This window comes from Zonotrichia leucophrys, chromosome 12, assembly GCF_028769735.1.
Source record: "Zonotrichia leucophrys gambelii isolate GWCS_2022_RI chromosome 12, RI_Zleu_2.0, whole genome shotgun sequence".
Taxonomy (NCBI): domain Eukaryota; kingdom Metazoa; phylum Chordata; class Aves; order Passeriformes; family Passerellidae; genus Zonotrichia; species Zonotrichia leucophrys.
Window position 1 is genome coordinate 6,141,586 of NC_088182.1, and position 24,152 is coordinate 6,165,737.

Sequence of the window (24,152 nt, forward strand, 5' to 3'; positions counted from 1 at the left end):
AGGCACAGCAGGAACAGGGATTTCAGAGGCACCACACAAAGGTTACAGGCTGGTGTGCCCAGGGAAGATGATGTCGTTCTTTTCTTCTTCTCTTCTGAGGGCTGGGAGACCCATGTAAAGCCTTTGTCAAGAAGATGTTACAATTAGAAAGTGAGCTGCACAAAGTGAGAGTGTGAATGCATTTAGCCCAATGCACAGGCAAGGAGAAATGAGTTTTCCTCCTTTATTTCACCGTATTTAATTGCACAGTTGGTCTAAGGGGGAATTTGCAGTGCGGTGCTGCAGCACAGCTGGGCTCTGGTCAGTGCTCAGTGCTGGTAGCTGGGTTTTGAAAATCTCAGAAAAACTCACATTTTGTTGTTTACTTTTATTTTTGAAAGCAACAAGAGTTGCTTGCTGGGATTTAAATACACTTAAAACAAATGCCAGAACAGAGCAATCTTTCAGGTTAACAGCTAGCAATGTTAGTGGCAATATTTCTGTTTAGGGCAAGCAAGGCACAAAGCAGGAGTGCCTGAAAAGCAGAAAACCACAGCATTTACAGTGGAGAAAGCTGTAGCTTTTCCCTACTGGGACATGGTGCCCATCAACTCAACAGCTGTTCTGCTCTGCAAGGACACTGCCAAGGTTATTAGTGTCTACAAATTGAGTGTCTTGCTGATGATCTTTTGTGAAGTGTTTAATTTCTAGGTGAAGGAAGAAGGGGTGAATAAATTGCTTTATCCCTTGTCAGAGCTCTTCTTTATGAAGTGCAGTCATTTTACTCCCAGTTTGGGATTGGCTTCCATATTTTTTAATTACAAAATTAAAATATTCTAATGATTAAACTCTGCTCAGGAGCAATAGCAATCTCAAATGTTTAACAAAAAAAAAGAAGAAAGAAAAAAGCCCATACACTAAGCTTCAATGTGGGTCATGTACACATGAAGTCTATTACAATATGTTAAAAAACAAGGTCACTTCAGTATTTCAATATTTCAAGGTGTTTCTGCAGAATTTCTGTGGCCTGGTGTGCAACTGCAAATTCCCAGATGCACCAATGTTGCTACTGTGAGGGAGAGAAAATGCCAGAGCTTCATGGAAAACTGTTAAATTCTTCAGGAGTGGCTGCCCAGAGTAGAATGGGCTTTGGGGAGATTTGCTTATAGCAGAAGCCTGCATGATACTTATCTCAGTGAATTGGGCAGACAGAATTGTAACAGGATCAAGAAGTGATCCTGAGCTGATTCTCAAGTGCTTTGGGTGTTTCTTCACTGTCAAAATTTACTTTTTTTTTTTCAATGTCAAACCGTGATTTTCATTTTCTTGAATATCACTCAAAATGCATGAGCTGTGAGCATGGAGTTGGCTTCCTACACAGTGAGAATTACATATGCTTATGTGATTTTTTCCATTAAAAACAATGGTGGGAAGATTCAAAATTCAGAATCCATAAGAGACAGCTTAATAAACACAGATGCAACCCAGAGGAGAAGATTTTCCTTCCAAATTGTATCAGCAAGAATTTTTAAAATAAAACTTGACCTACATTAGCAGTCCCACCTAAAATAGCACACCTTGCAGGTGATTTTCATGTGGTTTTATTTCCTAGCAGATTAGTGTGCTGATGGCAGAATTTCCTCTTTAATAATGCAACAGAAGCATGAGGAAGCAAAGGCAGAGCCAGAGACTCGTGGTTGGAAGGAATCTGGAGATTGGAAGAGATGGGAGAAGGTGCTTCTGTCTTGGGTGGAGAGAGAACTGTCTGTGGCAGATCATGGATGTGTGACTGGAGAGAGGGAGATGATGGAGAATGTACCAGTGAATCTGAAATAAAAAGCCTATCCAAGTTTGAAAGAGTGTCCAGGAGCAAGGGTGTGGAAGAGGGAGAGGAGGGAGGATGCACAGTCTCAGGTACAGGATGAAGAAGCTGAGTCTATCAGGTGAAATACAGAGGGATTTACAGTGATGGGAGAGATTGACACCAAAATTCAGGACTGCTGAGACAGCCAGGCTGGTGCCACTGGGCTGGTGATGCTGAGTGGGTTATGCTCTGAGGCAGCACTCATCTCACCCAACTGCAAACATCTGCACCTGGGCTGATGCTCCAGGAGGCCTTTGAGGCCAGTGCAGGTAGGTTGGCGCTCCTGGGGCTCACCATGAGGTGGCTGCTGGCCTGAGCAGTGCCCTGGTTTCACTGGGGGTGCCTGGTGGCTCAGAGCACAGGGAGCCTGAAGCTCTGGCTCACCCTGAGGTGTCTGCCCTGCCAGGGGAAAGCTGGGTGACATCAATGCCACCCCAGGACATGGCCCAAGCTCCACTGCAGCTAATGGTGGGGGGACATTAGGGGACTTCACCTTTGTCAGCACAGGACAGGAGAGATTTCAGTGGCAGCACAGCAACAGAAGAGGTTTCCAGCAGATCTGGCTGAGAGGCTGCTCTGAAAGCTCAGTCCTTTGGTTGGGTGCCCACTGAGTGCTAATAAGGTGCTTTGTGTTGCATTAGTTCATGAGGTTGTGTCAAAGGCTACAGAAGATCTTGTTAGTGGCTGCAGGAGGACTATGATATATTCTGATTTTGTGTTCCCTTCTCCCACAGGAAAACAGTAATTTAGCACTTTTCTCATGGGAACCAAACACTGGAATAAACTCTGGGGTCATGAAATCCAGTGACCCTGTTCCTTCAGGCAAACACATAATATCATCCCTTTCATAAACTGATCAAATATTTGATCTCACAGAAACCCAGCAAACTACAGGTTATGCTGACAAAAATAGACCAAGCTTTTGTAGAGGAGAAAGAGACATTTCTCTGTGCCTTTCCCTAGCTCTTTTGTTTCTTGTTTTATGCACTGTGGTGTCAGTACTCAGGGCTTTACTAAGGCTGTAAATATAGATTTTTAAGAGAGGATTTGGATTTGTTTAGTATTTGAACATCTTTGTGCTGTCCGTGGCAATTCTCACCTATCTCCTTGTGGCTTTGAAATGGCAGTTGTGTTTATAAATGGCTTTAAGATAATTGATGAAAGGGGTGATTTGCATGGAGAACAAAGTAGTGCTGAAATTTCCCAGAGACCTATCCACACCTTTTGGTGCATGGGGAAATGTAACATGAAAAGGGGAAAAGGTTTTTTGTTGGGTTTTTTCCCTTCACATGTCTTTGTTCCTGCCCATGGAGGATGTCTAGGAAGCTGCTCCATTCCCAAGATAGAATTTATTCAAATAAATTCCCAAAATTCTCTATTCCCAAATTCCATCTTGGGAATAGATCACAACTGCTCTATTCCCAAGATAGAATTTCTTTATTTTAAAAAAGTAATCAGTTGGTCAAAAGGATAAATAACCTGCATCAGCTTAAGTAAGTGGAATAAGGTCCCAGAATTTATATTCCCCATTATTATAAATGACCTTTCCTTTCCACCCTGCAGAGGCAGCTAGCTGGCTTGCACGAAGGTTGGGGTGCAGATCCATGGGTAATAGAGCTGGAAGGTTAAAAACAGACCTAAACTGAGAAATAAGTGTGAATATCTACTGAAGGTTTAGAGCTGAACACATACCTTTCTATGTGGGCTTTTGAGTTGGTCGGTGGGGGGTTTTTATTTTTATTTGTAGAAGAATTGAGCAGTTGCTCACAAAATAATGAAGAGAAGAACTCATCAACTGCCCACAAGGAAATTGAATGAAGTCCTCTATCAGTTTTATTTATTTATTTGAGGTTAGTTACCGTAAATAACCTTTGTAAAGTATTAAAAAAGAAAATAAAAGAAACTGGGAAAAAGCTCTTGGATTGGGAAGCCACCAAACTTTCCCAGCACCAAGGTTGGCAGAAGGTCTGGGGTCGAAAGCTGGTGCTGAGAGGCTCTGGGTGTGTTTGGGTGTTCCAGAGGGCAGGATGAGGATGCGATGGGCGAGCCGTAGACGCTCTTGGCGCTCCCATCCCAACTCCGCATCCCCCGAGTGCTCTCCACTGTGGAGCTGCTCCCCGCACGCCTTTTCCAGGCAGGAACCCTCCCAGACAGCAGCTCCTCATTGCCCACTCGTGCAGGTTTTTCTCTCCTTCCCTTCTCCGCTCGGGTCTGGGGGCTCCGGGTCCCTCCTGCCGCTCGGTGCCGCAGCCCCCGGTGACAGCGGCCGCTGATTGATGTCACGGCTGGGAGCAAACAGCTGCTGATTTGATTATCGCTGTTTCATCTCCTAACCTTTGGGAGCGTTGTGGGAATGCTCGTTCGCCTTGTCACGCTTTAATGGCATTCGGTGCGGGGCTTCGCCAGGAACAATGGAGGAGTGGTGTTGTATGGAGGCAGTTTAGAGATTCCTGTTCTTTGTGTTTATTTACAGATACAGGGAGAGAAGCGAAGATCTTGCTGTACGGGGGGAATGGAAAATTCATCTGTTTGACTGGGAGCAGTTACAGACATAGATGTGCAATATGTTAATAAAGTAATTGTGCTATGTTGCTATAAAGAGGACGGCTTCATTATAAAATTCTTGGTTTAATACTGTCATTACAGCAGATGTATAGCATATGAACTAATTTGCATGCAGATAAGGAGGCTCTGACAGCTTGGTAGCATAATTACTGCATAGCATACAGCTCACTAGTGCTGGGAGCTGAAGCTGTTACTGGAGGGGTGCTCATGGGACTAATTACATAGGCTTTGTTAAATTTAAAATAGTGTGTAGCCAGGAAAGGGACCCTTCTCCTGTGCTCCATGGTGTTGTGCATGAAAGTTTCAGAATCCTTGAACTGCTGCAGCCATTTTAAGCCATGCAAATGTCTGGATCTCAGCACTTCCCAGTGTAGTGGAGTCATTGACTTGCATTTAACCAGGGTGCCTGTATCAACTTTGAAAACTCTGATATTTCTGTATATTAAAACTCCTGTATTAGGTCCTTTGGATAAGTGAAGAAAACTATAGCTGCAGTAACTTTATTTTGTTCAGGATCTGATGGAAGTGATGCTGAATGGGTGAACTCAGGCTGGTGAATGGATTCTCCCCCCTCTCCTGGCTGCACCTATTGCCTTGCTGCATCACATCCGTGGCTTTGTGACTTGTCTCCACTTAATTTCAAACATATTTCTGCTTCCTTTTTTTTTTTTTTGTCTTTGCTTTGACTGTGTCTGCAGTTTTTAAAGATCTTATTATTGAGGTTCCTTTATGGATTTCAAAATGTTTAATTCATTACTAAGTCATTATAAACTGAAGGCATTTTATTTTCCCGGGGAAATCGAGACAGTGCCACAGGAGATTATTTCCCCCCCTGCTACTGTCAGATTAGCTTGCAGAGAAGGGAGGAATTTGTGAATGCACAGTTGACTTTGATTATGTAAGCTGGAAACTGGCGAACAGTATGGATTTATTTCAATTCCACTTACTTTAAAAAGAAATACATATTAAATTGTGAGTGCCTTGGGGCATCAGACAAATGGGAAGCCAAGCAGAAAGTGTGTCTTCCTCCCTGACCTCTCCTGCAGAGCAGTGGCTGATGCCAGGTAGCTGGGCAGACAGAGCTGCTGGTTGTGCTGTGATGGGATGGATTTGGGGAGGATGGGAATGGAACAGGGGCTGGTTTATAGCCAGGACCAGGAATTCTGCCCTCAGGGAGGGGAGAGGCTGCTGCTGTGTGTGGGGCACTGCAGGTTCTCACTGGGAGCAGCAATGGAAGCACTCTTGTACCCACCCTGGCAGTGCAGGTCCGGGGGATGCTCGGGCAGGTGCTGTCCCATCCTGCCTCCATCAGCTCCCAGCAGGTTTTACCCCTGAACCCATCAGAGCCTGGCTGTCCTGCCAGGAGAGACCTTCTCCCAAATCCTTACCTGCTGCCAGGATGTGGAGCCATGCTCCTAAAAATCCTCAGCATCAAGCATCACTCAGCAGCTCTGTCCCATTCGTGGGTAAGGACATTGTGCTCCATTTCCTCCATACATTCCCTCCCTCCCAAAAATGTTGCAACTCCCACTCTATCTATCTATCTATCTATCTATCTATCTATCTATCTATCTATCTATCTATCATCTCCATAATACCCCATGCTAAACAAATATTAACTTACACTTTTTTCTTTTGTGCTAAATATTTGCCCAGGTATCTTATTTTGCAAAATTCGAGCTCATCCTTCTATGATCTGCTTGCATGTTGTTAATCTGAGAATATTAATAGCCTGCTGGCATTACTGCTAATTTGGAGTTCCAGCTGTGGAGTGAAAATAGTAACAAATTTTTGGAATGGTGTCTTAATCTTATCAATGTTCATTATGTATTTATTAATAGTAATTAGAGCCAGTCATAGTGATGCATTTGGAATTTTTTTTATCAATCAAACAAGCATTTGTTGAGAGGATGATCATTTAATAGGAAATTCAGTGTAAATATGTAAAAAATTCAATATGGTAGGAGAAACAGTACAGGAAAACACTGAACTGATTTAACAGTTTTCACCAAAATTCTTGTCATGTTTGATCCTCCCTTTTCCACCATCTCCCAAAGGAAAGTTAATAAAGGTAGAAGAAGGGAAAGATCTTATACCTCTTTTTTAAAAAAATTGCTCATTGAAACAGTTCTAATTGGGCTTTTTTCCATATATCGGAGATTTCAAGGCAATTTTTTGCAGATTGTTCAGTTTTAATATGCACATGCATGTTGAGATTTTTGGTGGTGAACTTGAGTTATTTCAAAGGGGTTTGCTTTTCCAAAGGCCAGAAACTAACAGAGTTCTTTTGCAAATCAGGGCTCTGTGCTCTCTTGACTGGGTCTCAATCATGTAATCAAACCTTTCCTGGCCATTTGTGTTTCTCACTCCTCCAGATTAATGTCACCATGTCCCTTTAGGACAAGTCCTGAGTGAGTCCTTTAGGTCTCTTGCAATCACATGAACAACAAAAAGAGTAAGAGCATCTCTAAAGAGTCATGATTGGACTCTGTTGTTGTTTCCTCACCAACTCTGCTCCTCTGTGGATGCTCTTTAGGCCTGCTGTTGCCACTCAGGAAACAGATTATCCAGCATTTCCCCATCTTCCAGCCCAATCAGAGATTTCTCCTGAATCAGCAGGGCTTATTATCTCCAACTGTACATAATTATGGTAGAGAGGTTGCACCACCATAACTGAATAATGTCAGCATTTCTATTACAGCACCATACTTTTAGTGTCCTGAAATGGGGATATAAAATCTCACTTTAGCTTTATAGTCCTTCCAGTGGTGAGAGATAAGTGTGTGCAATCAGCCTTTAAGCAGTTAAAGAAACCCATAAAAAAATTCCTCTTTGGGATGTCAGTTGTGTAAAAGCTTGTTACAAACTGGGGTTTAATGCACTTTGGCAAAACTATTAAGCACCTGAAGCTAGCAGGCAGCCATGAAAATATCAATAATGCACAAGCACAGAATGATTTGCAGGTTGCTTCAACAAAAGAAAAAAAAATAAAATATGTGGGCTCCAGTTTTAGCAAGTCTGCCAAAATGTTGTGAATATTTAAGGGTGAGGAATGACTCCTGCAGAGCTGTTCTACTCCAGGAAACATTTGAGTATACATATTTAACAATCTATTAGTACAGTTGTATAAAAACCTTTAATATATATTTAATCCTTTATGAAAATTGTTCTTGACATGTGAGAGGTCAGCTTTTTGCAGTTGTTTTTCTTTAAGTTTTTAGTGGTTTTGGAACACTTTTTGAACCCTTTTTGAACCCTTTTTCTCACTGCAGTCTGCTCTCCCTCCTGTTACCCCTTGCCCTGTTTGCAACATCATGAATTAAAGCCAGGAGGTTGGCATTAACCAAGGCTTTCTGCAGAATGAACCAGCCTGATTTCTTTAAAACATTCCATATGATCTTTTTCAAGCAGGAGAAGAGGGTGAGAGTTCATCCCTGTTTAAGAACTCGGATAGGAGTTCTGCCTCATGCTCTGCTGCTTATCATATTCATGCCAGCAGAGACCAGTGATGATTGCAGTGCTCTCTCCGAGTTCTGACACACTCCTAATTATAGCATACACTGCTGTAAACTCCAGAGGTGATAATGAAGCCCAGACCCATGTGTCAGCAGAGCTTTGAAAGGGTAATGCATTCCTGTTCTGCTCTACTGGTCCTTATTTGTATGTTTGCAGGCACCTAGACTCCAGCAATGATGTCTTGCTTGTTTTCACTGAGCCAAGAGGTGAAACACACAGAGCACTGGAGATGTGTAATTTTATCAAGGTAATTGAGTATTAACTATTTGCATGTCCTTTGAGAGATGCACAAGGAGAGGGGCAAGGGCAGGAAGATTTTCATACAAGACTTTGTATAAACTTGTTGCCCAGAGAGTGGTGACAGGTCTTTAGCACTTTGCTGTCTGATGACAAACTCTTTCCACTCCTGAGCAAGGGGTGTAGGACATGACTGACCCCTGCAAACCAGGCTCACTTCTGCAGCACAAATCAGCATTGACAAAGTCAGGATGTGCACAGAGTAAGGGAGGGACTGCGCTGAAGATGAGTTAGAAACTTGCCCTAGGAAGCTCTTGGTGAGTGATGAAGACTTTTTTTTCTTTTTTTGTGATGAGCATAACTCTTGTGCTCTCTTGCACTTTGCTAATTGAGGTATGAACCTATCATGCAAACTTTTACATATTCTGCTCTTTAATCTTAGCATGTGAACCAAGCTAGCTCTCAGAGAGGGAGAGCTTTGCCCTTCCTTCAGGTTCTCCAAGCAGAAAAAATATAACTTTCCAAGCTTCAACCACTAGGAACAGGAACACCTTCATGTCTGGATGACCTGACAAATGAGTCCTGCTTCTCTCCTGCAGATGAATCAGTGCAGTCTGTGTGACAGATTTGGCCTTCCATTTCCTTTGCTGGTGACAAGTTTATCTTGAAGCAGATCATGAGGGTGCAGCAACTGGTGTCTTCTGCAGCCATCACTACCTGAAAAAAGGAGACAGAAGTGACCTTATGTCCAGTGTGGGAAGGGTGTCCTTATCTGAACTTTTCATCCATCTTTGGTGGGAAGGTTGGGGCTTTATTCCAAGGTCCCAGCTACTCATTTGAAAGATAGAGTCACTTGACTCTTGTGGATGTGCTGCCTGTGGGCCAGGGGTACCAGGAACACCTGTTATGATGCAATGTCAGTCTCCAGGAGAAACAGAGGTTGTCCCCTGCCTTTGCTGTGGGGTAGAGGCAGCTGAGGAAGAGAGAAATCTAATTTAGCAGAGGGTTTTACAGCTAACACGCTCCAAAAATTTTGATGTGTTGGGAGCAAATCTGACATAACTGAAGTGATACAAAAAACAGACATTTTTTTACTTCTGATCTCACCTATTTTTGTCCAAGAGAGGGACTGAAACCCTAGTTGTGAGAGAGGGGGAAATTGTATGAAGTGGTATGAGAAAGGAAAGGAAAGGTGTTCCATGGTATGGAATATCCCTTTGGGAGGTGGGGATGTGCAGGGGCTCGGGGAAGGCAGCTCGGAGGTGAGCAGGGGCTGGGAGCCAGCACTGCTTATCTGGGTGGGAACGCAAACTTTTAAACCTTTAATCTGCAAGGGGAGGTTATGTAAGGCTGCTGTGGAGGTGGGAGGCTCACCGGGCTGGAGGTGAGCGGGGCCAGGGGAATCATTGGGATCTGGGACACAGAGCGGGGGCAGCCGGGAGCTGCAGGGTAAAACCCGAGTTACAGGCAGGGAATTGCCTGTTCCTGTGTTCCTGTGAATAAAGGGCTCTGTGAGCCCCCTGGGACTGTGCCCTGGGAATGCTGGGGTGGAACAGGGAGGAAAGCTGGTCTGGCTGGGGAGTGGGAAGGGTCAGCGGGGTCCCTGTCAGTCACTGGAACTGCTGCGGTGAAGGGCTCGTCCTTATAGATCATCTGTAATTATCTATAATGAACATATTGATTATAGAGTTATATATGACAATACATAGCAGTTCTATATAGAACAATTGTATAATGATATATATATATAGATATAAAATTTATATATTGCAATTATTAAATACAATCCTGGAGTGTGCAGAGCCAGGCTGGGTGGAACAGTGCTGCTCCAGCAGTGAGTCCCACCCTGCACCCTCCTCCATCCCTCCTCCATCATCATTCCTCTCCCAGCCCTGCTGGGCTTCCAGGATCTTGGGGGAAGAGTGTGTGTCTGGACAATGCTCTCAGGCACACAGTAGGGCTGTTGGGGTGTCCCATGCAGGGCCAGGAGTTGGATGATGATCCCTCGATGATCCCTCCCAACTCAGATATTCTGTGACTGAGAGTGTGGCTCTGTCTGTGCTGATCACAGGTGTGTAAAGGTCCTTGGCAGGATTTGAAGCTGAGTGTTGCTCATAATCCAGACACATGATCTCTTGCCCTTGGTAAGATGCAGCACCTGCCCTGACAAATCCATAAATACTTGGCTGCTGAGCTCTGTCCTCGAGTGACTGCAGCGCAGATTGCACTTTGTAAAAACTCATTTCAAAGAGGCCTGCTCTAAACAGATGAATGAGTTGGCTTGGATACCTTTGAAAAGAAAAATCCTCTTCTCCCAGCACTGGTTACAACTCTGACATAATTTACAACAGCATTGTCCTCTTGAAAATTCTGCTACATGATTACAGTGTTGCCAGCACCTGTGATTTTCAAACTTTAGAGGAGACCTTGAAGGAGGTAATTTAATCCATTCCTCTACCTGAAGGCAGGAGTAGCTTAACCTAAGCATCATCCATGAAAGATGTGATAGGGAGTGTTATTTTTCTGCTCTTCATGGTTTCAAAGCCACTGACCACTTGTAGCAGCTAGTGCAGAGCCAGTCCTCCTGCAAACTTGAACTTTTGATGTTGACCTCTCTCAAAATCTGCCTGTTAGTGCTATAGTTTTTAACTAGACATTTAAATATTACTTTGGGAATCTGAAGTCCTTTCCAAAACTTGAATTTTTGATTTTGAGCTCTCTCAAAATCTACCTGTAAGTGCTAGAGATTTTAACTAGACATTTAAATGTCATCCTGGGAATCTGAAGTCCTTTCCATGGGAATGGTGTATGGGAAAATCGGATGTCAGTATGTAAACAGGTGCCATCAGCAGTCCGCAAAGTTATTGGCCTGTGTAACACAGAGTATACAAAATAAACTCCTCACTTTCCTCTGCACTACTGTTAGGCCTGGGAGGAACAAAAGCAAGCACTGGATGTCTGAGAATAAGCAGCTTTATAAATCCAGTTCTATAAATATTGTGACCATTGCTACCTGACTAGCAGAGATACCACTCTAGATTAATTCATTTTTTTTAAATTTGCACATTGTGGTAACTTGTAGCCATGGCTCCAAGGTAAGCTAAAGGTCATGAAATAGTACCCCAGGTAGCCTGTGGATACTTTCAGCACCTGAGCTTTCATTGTGTCTTCTCAGGGCCACCCCTCCACGCTCCCACTGATCCTAATGGGAATGGTTTGCACACACCAGGTGGGGCACAGACCTGGAAATCACTCACTTGTCCATTAGACCATTAGAGAGGCTGTATGGACAGCAAGAGTCACAGCTGCCACTGTCTGCTGTGAAGATTCCTTCTGAGTGACCCTGATCTGTGTGCCATGGATGGGAAATACCTGCTTAGGTGTGGTAGTAAGAGGCTCTCTTTGATCAAAGCATGTTTCTCGAAGTTTGACTTTTTAAAAGTGTGTGAATTCATCGCTGTGCATTTGTCTTTCAAAAAAATTCCTAATCCAAGCTGTGGCTGATCAATGGTTGCATTAATTATGCACAAAAGGGTCAATTCTACCAGCCTTGTTCCCTTTGAAAGCTGCTTTACCCTGGGAGGAATTGACTTGCATTATGCAGGTTGGACAAATTCACCTCCAGTCTGAACTTCTGTAAAAGTCTCCAGGGAAGGTCAAGTTTCTGTTATTTTCAATAATAAATGAGATTTCCCATTGAGTAAAATGATCCAGGAAATCAGCTTCAGCTCTCAGAATAGCAGTGTTGTGGTCTCTGATGGAGGGCTGGGAAGAAATGATAAGAGTTAGAAGAGAGATGAATGAATCTCTCCAAGCTGCAGGTTTTACAATTCCAACCTAGTAGGATTGGCTCCCAACACAAGTGTTAATAACTTTTGATTTGTTTTGAAGGTTGTCTCAGAGTTGTGATTTTTAAATACACTTGTTTACAGTCTTATCCTATCTCAAGTAAAATTTGTATAGGTGAAAGACAGCTACAACAATAAAAGAGAAAGTGGTATTTGTGTGATAGACAATGATTTCTCACAGCTCACAGGAATGTCTTCCCTCCTGCATGCTTTTCTGCCAAATGGGTGTTTGGAAGCGTTAATGATTGAGTTTTCCCCTTCAACTCTGGAAGTAGCCTAATTTGGCTGAACAGTCAGAGGGGAAAAAAGAAATAATTAATGTGATTCATTCATCTAGAAAGTGTAAAGCAGAATTTAAATGGCAATAGTGGTGGAAAAAATGCTGTAGTGAATGTTTCAAATTTCAGATTTTCTGTTGAGGTATGAAGTGATCTGAAAGGAGTGAGTGGCAGTTCATCAAAAGGATGTGTGTTTTCTTCTGACACTGTTTTATTGGCCCTTTCCAGTTATTAATCTCAGAATTGCTAAAATACATGGGATAATGGATGGTTGCTGTTCAGAGCCCTAATTTACTTTACTGCACAGTCACTGTGGGAAAGTGCTTTAGCTACTTTGCCTCTTTTGTATTGCCTGGAGAAAGAATTTTCCCCATGTGTTTTGCTGCAGAAGTCATCTGTTGTTTTTCAATGTATGCACATAAACAGCTCTTGCCATTATGCCTGACTATTGAGTCAGCAGTTCCCTGTGATGAAGCCATCACCAAGGCCTGTCACGTTTATCTGCACAGATCAGCATCCCAGAGCAGTAATGCTCTTAACTCCCAAACATTGTGTGCTGGCCACAGAGCTGTGGGACACCAGCGACCTTCTGCTGCTTCCCTCCTAATCGGCTCTGGGCTCGGGCTGCCAGCTTGGCTGTGCTGTGCCTCCAGAACCCATCTGGGAAACGGGCACAGTGTCATCTTCCCACCTTGCTGCAGGTATTTTGAAGGCAAATGTGCTGATAAATGAGACCTGTTTGGGTTTTTTGATGTATAGTGGAAGATTGGGTTGGTTTATTTTTATTTTAAATATTTAAAATGTCTCCAATGAAATGATGTCTCATTCATTGACTTTGGTCACCCTCATCCTGCAGTGGCAGAGGTAGCAAGGATTTCTCTCTCTATTTTTTTTTTTTGCCTTTCTGAAACTCATCCTTGACAGGATGAGAGAATATTTCTTTTAAAAAATGGTGCTGTGAGATGGAACCCCTGGCTCTCTCCAGCCCTGTCATCTCCACCAGTGTCATAGGCAGCAGTAAGGAGCACCTTCAATCACCAGTGCCCTGACTCAGAACCAAAAGACAATTTTTTTTTCATTTTTCCTTTTTTCCCCACAAAACATTTATTGCCCCGAGGCTGTTACCCTGCAAAAGCTTGAGCATGTGTTTAACACCAATCAGGGAAATGGGTCTTGAAGCAATTGGCATCCTTGTGTGCTTTGAACTGAGCAGGTGATTTGCAGCAAGTCCCATTATCAGTTCTGTACCAGCATCTGTCTGCCAGAGTGGTTTCACCTGCATCTCTCCTCTGAAGGACTCAACACAGCTGTCAAAGGATAAATGCTTCACACTTTGAAAATAAGTGCTGGAGTTTAGATTTAAACTTTATTTTTTTAAATAAGGTCTTATCTGTCATATGATACTCTTGTGCTGAAGAAAAGAGCAGTCTATCTCTGGTAATCACTCGGCTGTCCTCTAAGTCAAATAACATACAGACACTTCTGAGAGAAAATCATCTCAGGGTTTTTCTGAAGCCTGCATCTGATTGTGTGCTTCCAGGCATTCATTTCCCAGGCATGCGGTGATCCAGCAGCATGAGAAATCAGATTTCTGGGGAAACTGTCTTCTCAGCACCTCAGATCACAGCACCCTCCACCAACCATGTCTAAGCTGAGCAGGTAATTGAGGTGTTGAGGATTTCTTGCTTATCCTCCCCGTAATGCCAACACAACTGCCAGCTAAAACCTGGTGGTGTTTTTCTTTTGCAGGGAATTGGAGGCAAGACAAAGAACAGCTCATTTGTTTGGGCTGCCAGACAGTTGCATGAGGATAATTATTGTGTGCTGTTTATTTATGTTGGACTCAAACCAGTGGTGGTGGGGACCTGGAGATGCTCTGGAATTACTCACCGCAGTGAAAGCTGGAGCTGCTGGTGTCACAGCTCCCTGGGGCATCTGGTGGTGTCTGCTGCCCACTCAGCACCAGCAGGGCATTGATAAAGCAGAAAATTAATTTAAAATGGCATTTAAAATTGGGGCACTTGCAGAAAATGATTTGCAAGAAGCTAATAAAGTGATGGAGTGTGTAATGTGATGGAGTGATTGTTTTGTGTGAAGGCAGAGCTGTAAACGAGTACGCAGGGACATTTACCAGAGAGAAGGTAGAACTGGAGGTAATCAGAGGAAATGAAGCAAAGATCATTTAACCAAGCACTGGAGTATTTTATAGGGGTGTTTCTTGGCTTCAGCAAGGCAGAGTAAAGCACCCTGTGAGAGTGTGTCCTGTGAAACTCCTAGGTGATGGCAGGATTTGTAGGCGAGGTTTTTATTGTTTGTGTACAACTGGAACAGCAATAAAATCAATGGAGAGGCTTGTATACATTATCAATAACATGACAGTTAATTTTGGACTGCACAGATGCAGAGTTATGCACTACCTAACCAGGAGGCTTTTGCTGTACCAGGAAATGTTTTAATTAAAAGTGAGGAGAATGTATTGGAACTTGAATTTTCTTCAGTATTCTATTGCACTTAGAAAACAACAAGTGTTTTCTGTGTTAGAGCTGGTAGATTTGGAATTTGTAGCAAAGAAACTGTAAATAACAAAACATTGTAACAGGTTTTATTTTAGTGAGGTAAGAAAACATTTTAAATGTATGTATTTGATTTCTTTTACATTTTAGCATTCCACTTATCAATAGGGATGAATCTGAAACTCAAACACCAATCAGCTTCTTAATGTTTGGTATTTTTTCAGCATCTTGAGCTGTTATCTAATCAGCCTCACAGAAGGTGAACCAGGAGAATGTTTTCAACCAGCTGAAGTGATAGCAATCATGGAGGACTGAAGCATGCCTTGCATACAGAGCTACTAAAAAAAAGTGCAGGAATTGGTAGCAGTTAAGAACAGGTAAAATTGAGGGACAGGATCTGTAGGGAATAGTGCCTAAATGTGCATATTGCTGGGTAGATTTGCTGTCTGTTCTGGTCCTTCCCTTGAGTTTCACAGCAAGTGCATCCATATGGTTACAGGAGTGCATTACATTTCTATAGTCTGCATCCTCCTTGCTATAGCACAGGCATTTGCAATTTTTGGTCAGTATTGAATATGAAGCTGGAAAACTGCTTAAGCAAAGGCCAGGGAAGATTTGTGAGGAAAAAGGAACCATCTGAACCAAGGGTTGATGAGTGGGCAGAGCCAAAACTTGAGGAGCCACAGGAGACTCTGACTCTCCCAGAGTGTGATGAGGCTCTCACAGTTCAAAGTCCATTCGTTTTATAGCATTTCATGGCTCTGGGCTAGGGGAGAAGGTATTCCATGGAGACAGTGTTTGCAGTGTACGTTGTTCAGGGGAAAAGACTGCTTTTAATAACGATACTGATGTCCTGTGGAAGTGTGGTGGAATGGAGGTGGTGGTAGTTGTGTGTGTTTGTTTTGTTGGGGTTTTTTGTTTGTTTGTTTTGGGGTTTTTTTTGTGATGGGGAAGAACATCTCTCTGACTCTTTCTTTTCAGTAGATTGAATGTGGTCACTGAAACAAATTTGAGGCAAAAAATCAGTATGTTTTCTATGACTCTTTCTTTCTGTGGTGGAATTTTACAGAGATTAGACTAATGAACTGATCTTCCTGCTGTTAAGTAAGGTGTTTTATTTACTTTTAACTACAAATTAGAGGTCTGGTGCAAGAGCAGTTGAAGTCAAAAGAAGGAGTTTTATATCACACCCAAACAGAGATGACCCACATTGTGTTGTATCTCAGCCATACAAACAGCAAAAGGAGGTAAAAAATCTCTGTTGAGGCAGCTGAGCTGTTGGACATCAAATAATCTGAAATTTAGTACTCTGGCTTTTAAGTGCAGAATATATCTTCGTGGATATATGTGCACATATGTATGCAGATGTGAAAAGCAAGCATTGTTTTTGAATAAAAGCTGAATTGAAATACTGCAGGTGTTCAGTCTGTGTTGGAAATGCCATTTATTATGGGCTTAATGATGGTATTTGATCTCAGGGGCATGTTTGAAGCCTTGAAGTAGAACAGAAAACAAGATATCTTGTTTTGTGGAATTTAAGAGGTTTTGGTATCCAGCTTTAAAGAAAAGAGTTACATTTTTTATTGCAATAGTGGTGTCAGCTTGTGTAGTGGTGCTGTTGAGGAATTCACCTGGTCCAGGCTGCTGGGCCCAAAAGATTGAGATGAAGATTGAAATGCGGGCTTGGGTGGAAATAGCCCAGAGTGAATGATCTACAGGATTAAAAATAACCAGCTACTCAGGATGCTCTGTAATTAGCCACTGTATGTATTTAATTTACCACCCTCAGACAACCTTTCCCAAGACAGACATTTCTACTGAAAGTAACTATGGTAATTTTTACAAAGATGAAAGGTGGACCTTTTGGAATAAAATTGTGTGCCATGGCTGCAGAATTATCTAAGCTTCTAAAAATGTATATGTGTGAGAAATGGAATATAAGTGCATATATATAATCACCTTGTTAATTTACTATCAGCTAATTTCACTAGCTGTAAGTTGCATCCACACTTAGATAAATGGCAATTTTCATTCATTTCTGTGCCAGTATTTAGAAGCAGAACATTACAGTGCAATCTCATTACTACAGCTTTATTGATTTATAAAATTACACTTTATTACACTAATCCATATATTAGAATGAATAGAACTGTGCATAGCTACAGCTAAGGTATTCTTGCCAAGGAGGTACATAGTTTGCTTTTTCATCAGCAGTTCACAATTTAAATTAGTGGATGTCATGCTGTTGGACTCCAGGAACACAGGATTAATGGCAAACTCATTAGTTCATGAAGTTTAATCTTCTTGGTGGGTGTCCCACCTCGTGGGAAATAAGAGGGATTTGGCTGCAGGTGTCTGTGAGGTAACAGCAATCACTCAAAGAAAGGGATCTAGAGCTGCTGCAATTGTGAACCCGAGAATATTTATTATTTATGCTTTATTTGGTGCTAGAATACTCTTTTCTTTGCTCAGGAGAAAGCAAATGAATGCTCTAAGGACCCATGAAGAGGCTGTGACTGTGTAGGTACCACATGGCAGTGGAACCACTGGTGGTACTTGGGTCGGGGGGTGATGCTCTGTTGGAATATTTGGCATAGATCCGTAAACAAATCTTTTTAAAGTGGCTTTTTTGGGGAGTGTGGCAGGTTTTATACCTTTGCTTCTCATCATCAGGCAATTATCAGGTTTTTTAAAAATTATATTGCAGTGGGGACCGAACTGGCTGTGCCTGGCCTTGCCCTGGTGTTTCACAACACACAGAGATGAGCCTGCAAAGCCCCAACACTGTGGCCAGTTATTTTTGTCCCTTTTAATCTGTTAGGCCCTGATCCTGATCTGTAGGGTTTCCTAAATCCCATTGATTTCTCCAGAATTAGGTTCCTGGAGTCCTCTGAGAGCCTGGGTTTGGCTGGTCTTGTGCTATTAACCAGAAACAAACCCACATTCTCTACCTCAGAGCACTCCGAGGATAAATGTGTTGAAGATTATCTGTGTTCTTATTTGGTGGCTGGGAAGGCCACTGAAATACCAAAAATAGATTTATAAAGGACAAAAATAACTCGCTGCCTGGAGGGTTTACACAATCTGAGCTGTGCTGTGTGCCTTGGCTGAATCACTTCTCCAGGGAGGCTCGGGGCAGTCCCTGCCTCTGTTGGGGAAGGGCAGGGAAATTCAGGAAGATGGGCTGGACACAGCAGCTCAGAGAGAGGGAGAGAATCCTCTGTGTGTGCTGGGGGTCATGGGCATGGCTGGTACAGCCTGCTGAGCAACAGGGGCTCCTCACAAGCTGCTGCTCTGGGATCCTTCTCTGGCCACTCTCTGGAAAGGCAGGTGGGAGAAGGAGCTTCCCTTCCATCTCCTCCATGGATGAAAAATTGCTGTAGACAGCAGCCATGAAATGCATTTCTCTGTGAAACATGTCTGTAGAAAGGCACTTCTGTCTTGGTCAGCTCTTTTCTGGGTTTAATCAGGCATTCCTGCTGACCACAGTGACAGAAATTTGCTTTTATTCCTGCAGTTGTGTGTGTGGCCAGGAAGAGTCAATCAGCATCTGTTCCTGTGTGTGCATCATTAGCAAGGCTGGGAGTTAACTTCTAATGGCAGGCACATTCTTCTTTGGGTTGAATTTCTGCTCCTCCACCAAGACACCTTGAATGCCTGTCACGTTTTTGGGGTTTATTGCTGGCTGGAGAAGGGATGGACTGAATTTAAAATCCCAGAATGGGCTGCCTGAGTTTCAAGTTTCAGGAGAAAATTGTATTTATAAGCTGAGCATGTGTGGTTTGTAACAGATTGGGCCTGTCTGAAATGCCCATATTTTATGTAGTTACAACTATGAGTGACCCCTCACCACAGGTACATGGGGTTACAGTGTATAATGGATTGCACAACAACATCCAAATACAATTCCTTTTACTTCTGTTGGGGTAAAAATAAGGTATGCTTAGTTTGAGTGACCCCAGAAGTCAGTAAGATAAGGCAGCTCTGTGTACAGTGTCTTCTTGCAGACAGGTTACACTTTATTTTTGTGAATGTGGATAAGGCTGTTTTTAGTGCTGTGCTGCTGATAAGTTCTGCTGGAGCTTGGCTGCTGATCAGGTTCCCTCTTGTGGAGTCAGACCAGGCTGTCTCTGTCTCTTCCCTCCTCCATTTGCTATTAGCAGATCTGGGAAGTTTGTTCTGCCTTCCAGTTATCTGGCACCATAGGTGACAGATGCAGGAGAGCCAAAGCAGGCTCTCCAAATTACCCTGTGATGAGAGGCAAGAAGGTGACCTCCAAACACAGTGGGAGGGAAAAGGGGCTGCTTTGCCTAATGTGTTTCTTCTTTAGCAGCTGAAGGATTTTTCCGTGTAGGTGATGAGAGCAGTCTCTTCTTGCTGAATGAACAAAAATAACAAATTTTTTATAACAATGGGAAGAGCAGCACCTTGCCTTCCTCCCATCCCAGCCTTCCCAAACCTCCCACAGCAGCACTTGGCCTTGCAGCCTCCTGAGTCAGGAGCATCCCTGCACACTTCACATTAAATCCTTATTTACTGCAGTTCCACCCACTGCTGCTGACCACCAGTGGCTTGAGCCTGTATAAAATATGGTTGTAGCAACTCTTATCATTACTTTGAGTGTACAGCTCCCACATTATCTGTCATTTTAAGAGATGCTGGCCAGTGGAGATGAGGAGCAAATGGCTTGTGGTTTGATGAGATGTATTTTGGTGGCTCACCAGATTGTCACTGCCAGCCAGTGGAACTGGAGAAGGAGCTTGCAGAAATTGCTGCTTTGCAAATGGGAGTTGTAGGTATTCTGAACTTGAAGTGGTGATGTCCAAATGACTTGCTAGGGGCTGGTTTTGGTGCACACTAACAAGAACATTTTTCTTTTTCCATGGAAGCTATTGAAGTGACTGCAGCCCCATTAAGTCTTATTTTTAGATTACAATAAGCAAGACTCTGATTAATTTAGCAGCAGGGCATCAGTGAATATTAACAGCTTAACTTGAAGGCCTGGTAGATTGATAAAGAACTAAACAGGCCCTGAGCTGTATATTAACAGTCTGGCCATGGTATAATTGAGGCTCGTGTTGGGTGAGTGTCAGCATGGTTGACAGGCAGCACAACAGCAGAAGCTATTTGTCTGTTAAATGGGCACTTAAATTATTCAGCACAGTAGCTGATAGTCATCAGTACATCTGAGCCACAGCCCAGTTATTCTAGGCATGTGTGCACAAGCTCTAATTAGTTCAGGTACAGCACTGAGCTCTCCTTGGGCAAACTCACCTGTGTCTAGAAGCAGTTTCTCAGGTGGGGTCTTCCAGCCCATGAGGAAATCCCTCTCCTGTGGCACAAGCATTAGGGATGCATGAATAAACTGGGATGCAGATAGCTTGGGGGTGATAACCAAACCAACAGCTGGGCAAACATTTCATGTTAGATGTAGTTTTACTTCCCCAGCCCACAAAAGAAAGTAAAAACTGCAATGCTACCAGTGGCCTTATGTTTTTGTTTTCTTAAGTCTTCTGTGCTTACAGGAAATTTGAGGAATTTCCCTGTGAATGTAATGTATCTAACTAGCTGTGTATGCTGTGGGATATGCTAGCCAAATCAGACCGAAAGCTTATGAACCATTAAATGTGCAGAAAGAGTTGGTAGCCACTCAGTTTCCCCTCCAGTTCCTTCTTGTTGCAGCATTAGCAATTCTGAGGTAGTAACAAAATGGACATGGCTCAAATTAATTAGCTAAATTGGTACCTAAAGGCAATAAGATTTCATGCCACTTAATATTTCAATGCAAACAAGACAGGCAACTAAACATATTTAAATACGATTGGCTCATCTTCTCGAGTGGAGTATCTTATCTTTTGTTTGGGCTAAATACAGCTCTCATTGTGCTCAATTTATTCTGCCATTAGCAGTGGTCTGACCTGCTGTTAGCTCTGATAAAAAGTAGTCATCCCCTTCACTGAAGACCATCCTGTGGAAAGGATGTTGAAATGCAATTCAAGGGAGGAAGGAGGATAGACACACTTTGCTTTTGTACATAATTAAGCCGTGCTAGTGATGGGAGACTTAATTACAATGGGAGTTTATCAGCAGAGAGCTGCCGTGGTGGCCAGCAGGCTGTGCTGCCGCTGGCCTGTGCTCTGTGCACACACAGCCTTGGAGCAGTTGTTCCAGGCTGCGAGAGGGCTCTGGCTGGAAGGTGCTGATTATTCCCAGTGTTATCCTGGGAAAAGTCAGAGTTTGTGCCTCTTGGCTTTCTTCTCTCCCCCCTTTCCTTGCCGCCCGCCCTCTCCCCCACCCTCCTTGCGAAGCAGCCCTTCTGGCTTTGTTGTAAGTGTGGTTTGTAATCATTGTACACATCCCAGATGGTTCATGGAAACTCTTTGAAATGCCATCTGCCAGGCGTGTGTCCAGCCGGCAGCCTGTCATTCTGCTCGGAGAGGAGCGGAGGCGGGCTCTCCCTTCCCCCTGCCTGCCTGCCTAACACTTGCTCAGATGTGGAGCAGGATAACAGCCCGAGCATCTGCAAGCAATCTCTGCTCCAGACAGCAACATGGAAACTTGCTGGGTTTTTTTTTCCTTCACCCAGATAAGATATCCCAGCCAGTGCAGTTTTTATTTTCCCCGGGTTTGCTGCTGAGGACCAGCTGAGGTGACAAGTGTTATCTCTGTGATGCAATGTTTTCCTTTTCTGTGGTGACTTTCCTAATGCTTTCTCTGTGTGTTGCAGGCACAGCTGTGGTTTTTTTTTTTTACTTGAACATATTCAGGAAATTAAGAACACTGAGATGAAACAAATAGATCCATTAAAATGGCTCAGAGGAATTATGGCAGAGATATAATTGTCATGTCAAATAGGCAGCCAGCACTAGTAAACTGCTGACTGCAATTTCACCGCTATAAAAATTCAGAAGGAAGGAAAAAATTATTAATAAATATGCTCTGTGGGAAGGTAGAGATAAAGAGGAGAGGCTTTAAAAGATAAGGTGAAAGCAATCCTGATCTTTGTGTCTCATCAATGTGTTAGCAGTTATTGGGAAAACACAGTCCCAATCTTTGTCATTCGGCTCACATGGCTGGGGGTGACGTTTCACTGATTGATGAACAGTGCTAGAGATTCTCACTTCCATTGTGCTCTGGGCATGGGACAGCCACAGCAAACCACTGGTCAGAGTTATTGGTGTGGCTTTTCATCCTTCCTGCCTCCCCCTCCCAGCCAGGTTTAGGGGAATGGGGCAGTGGCCACCAGACACGATGCCCTGGGGAGGGTCCTCACAGCCTCAGTGGCAATGTCATGCTCAGGGAGGAGATGTGGCATTGGGCTGTGATCATCCTGGCTGCTGGGCGTGTGCTCCCTGCTCCTGCTGTGCCAGGGAGGGACCTGGGTGAGCCTCTCTGCCTGCCTTGGGATGGAAGCGCCAGCATGGGGAGAGAGCTGGTGCAGCTCCTGCATTCCTCTGGACTAGATCTGTGAAAGAAAGTTGTCTTCCGATACAATCTACCCAGTAAATATTGCTGTAGCATTACTATAAGCATTCAGAAATACAAAAAATGCAGGACTGAGTCCTTTTCAAATAGGAAAGAGTAATTCTGCTAGCAGGATACAGATATCCATCACTATTTCCATCTCCTTACTTTTTATCCTTCCTTCACCCATTCATACAGCTCCAAGAGGAGGAATGATGGAAAAAAGCACAGGAATTTATAGACTCTCTGAAGGCTGATGGTAAATAATAAAAAAGAGAGTTTCTATTTTGAAACAAGAAATGGAGGATGTTAGAGAAAGTGGATGTCAATCAAGGAAATTAATCTAGTGATAGTCTTTCAAGGGTGTCACTCTGTCAAGACTGACCTCTTGAGCAGTCTCTCAGATGAATAGGAGATAAGCAGACTTTCCGTTTTCCTGGCACTTGAGGAAAACATTTGCCAGATGCAGGCATGGTAAATTTATGCTCTTTCAACTTCTGAGAACTGGAATCTTCCCAATTAGTTTTCAGAAGCTCAGCTTCTTTATTCTTTCTTCTGTCCTTTTATAAAGGGTTTAAGAAATTGTATGCACTGAGAAGACACTGCCCAGGGGCCAGAAGAGTCCCTCAGAAGTGAGAAATTATGCTTTGTTAAATGTTAGGTATGGCTTCCACATCTTTGAAGTTATTCCCAAGCCAGCAGACTGGTTTCAGCCACAGCATTCAGACACCTCCAACTCTGTAACTCTGGTCTTCCTTCCAAAATTCAGTTTCCTGTGCCATCTGTAAATCTGTCATTTGTATTTAATCTCAGATGTACAGAACCCAGAGTGATGGAAAATAAAGGCTGTTGAACAGAAATGGATCCTTATCAATGAAGCAGTGCTCAGTGACCTAAAATGCAGCATCCCAAGTCATCTTAGGGAAAAAAAAAAGTCATGAAATGACTCATCTTACACTGTGCTTCAGAGTGCTGTAAATTGGCCAGAAGGGACAAGAGTTTCAGAGCTGGCAGAGTGGCAGTGATCAGAGCCAGTTCTCCATGGGCACTACAGAAATTGTTGAGTGCTGAAGAGAGATACTGAGTGTGACTTATTGCTCAAAATATTCCTGAACTGGAACCAGCTTGTAGGTGAACTTCTGTGAGAAGAGTTGTCAGGTTGTCTCTTCAGTGAGCATGTGTGAATGGTGCATCAAAAACACCTCATGGTACTTTTTAATGCTGAATAAAAAATAATAGAATGAATAGAGATAAAACAGTAAGAAGAAACAAGGGAGAAATTATGTTTATGATGTGAGAGAACATTTGATGAGCTAGTGATACAGAAGTAATGGAAGCTGGAAAATGGTTGCCTTATCTGGTAATACAGATTGCAGTATTAGTGAAGTATGAGAGACAATGCTAACAGCAGAAAAGTAATTGCTGGCGTATTCCCAGTACCAAACTTTTCCAGCTGTGTTTCTGGACACAGAGATGAGAGGTTTCTTTGCCAAAGTCTTTCTGAGAGCACAGGAAACATCCCTCAGTTGTTTTGTTCTAATTGGTGCCACTGGTTCAACCTGAAATCTGTGTCTTGTTTTTACATGGGCTCCTAACTTCAAACTTCTTTTGACCCTTGTAGCTCCCAGAACTGTGTTTTACAGATACTCCCATATCTTTGTGAAAATTTGTTACTGTCTCTTTTAAGTCTTGATAAGAAAACAACTCTGCTAATGTTCTGATTTTCCTTTCAGGCACAACCCGCCCTCCAAGAGAAGGAGAAGTGCCTGGTGTGGACTATAACTTTCTGACTGTGGAGGAATTCCGGGAGTTGGAGCAAAGTGGGACCCTTCTGGAAGTAGGAACTTATGAAGGTATGGAGCCAGGGGCAGTGAAGAAGCACTCCAGA

At 43.2% G+C, this 24,152-nt stretch overlaps 1 protein-coding gene across 30 annotated transcripts in view; it reads left to right on the forward strand.

Moving 5' to 3' along the window:
• Window positions 1–24,152, forward strand: part of MAGI1 (membrane associated guanylate kinase, WW and PDZ domain containing 1) — a 328,676-nt gene that overhangs the window by 218,348 nt on the left and 86,176 nt on the right. For all 30 annotated transcript variants that reach the window (XM_064724288.1, XM_064724276.1, XM_064724283.1 and 27 more), the window contains exon 3: window positions 23,998–24,117. In XM_064724288.1, coding sequence (XP_064580358.1) covers window positions 23,998–24,117 — 120 coding nt within the window. The remainder of the gene's footprint in view (window positions 1–23,997; window positions 24,118–24,152) is intronic.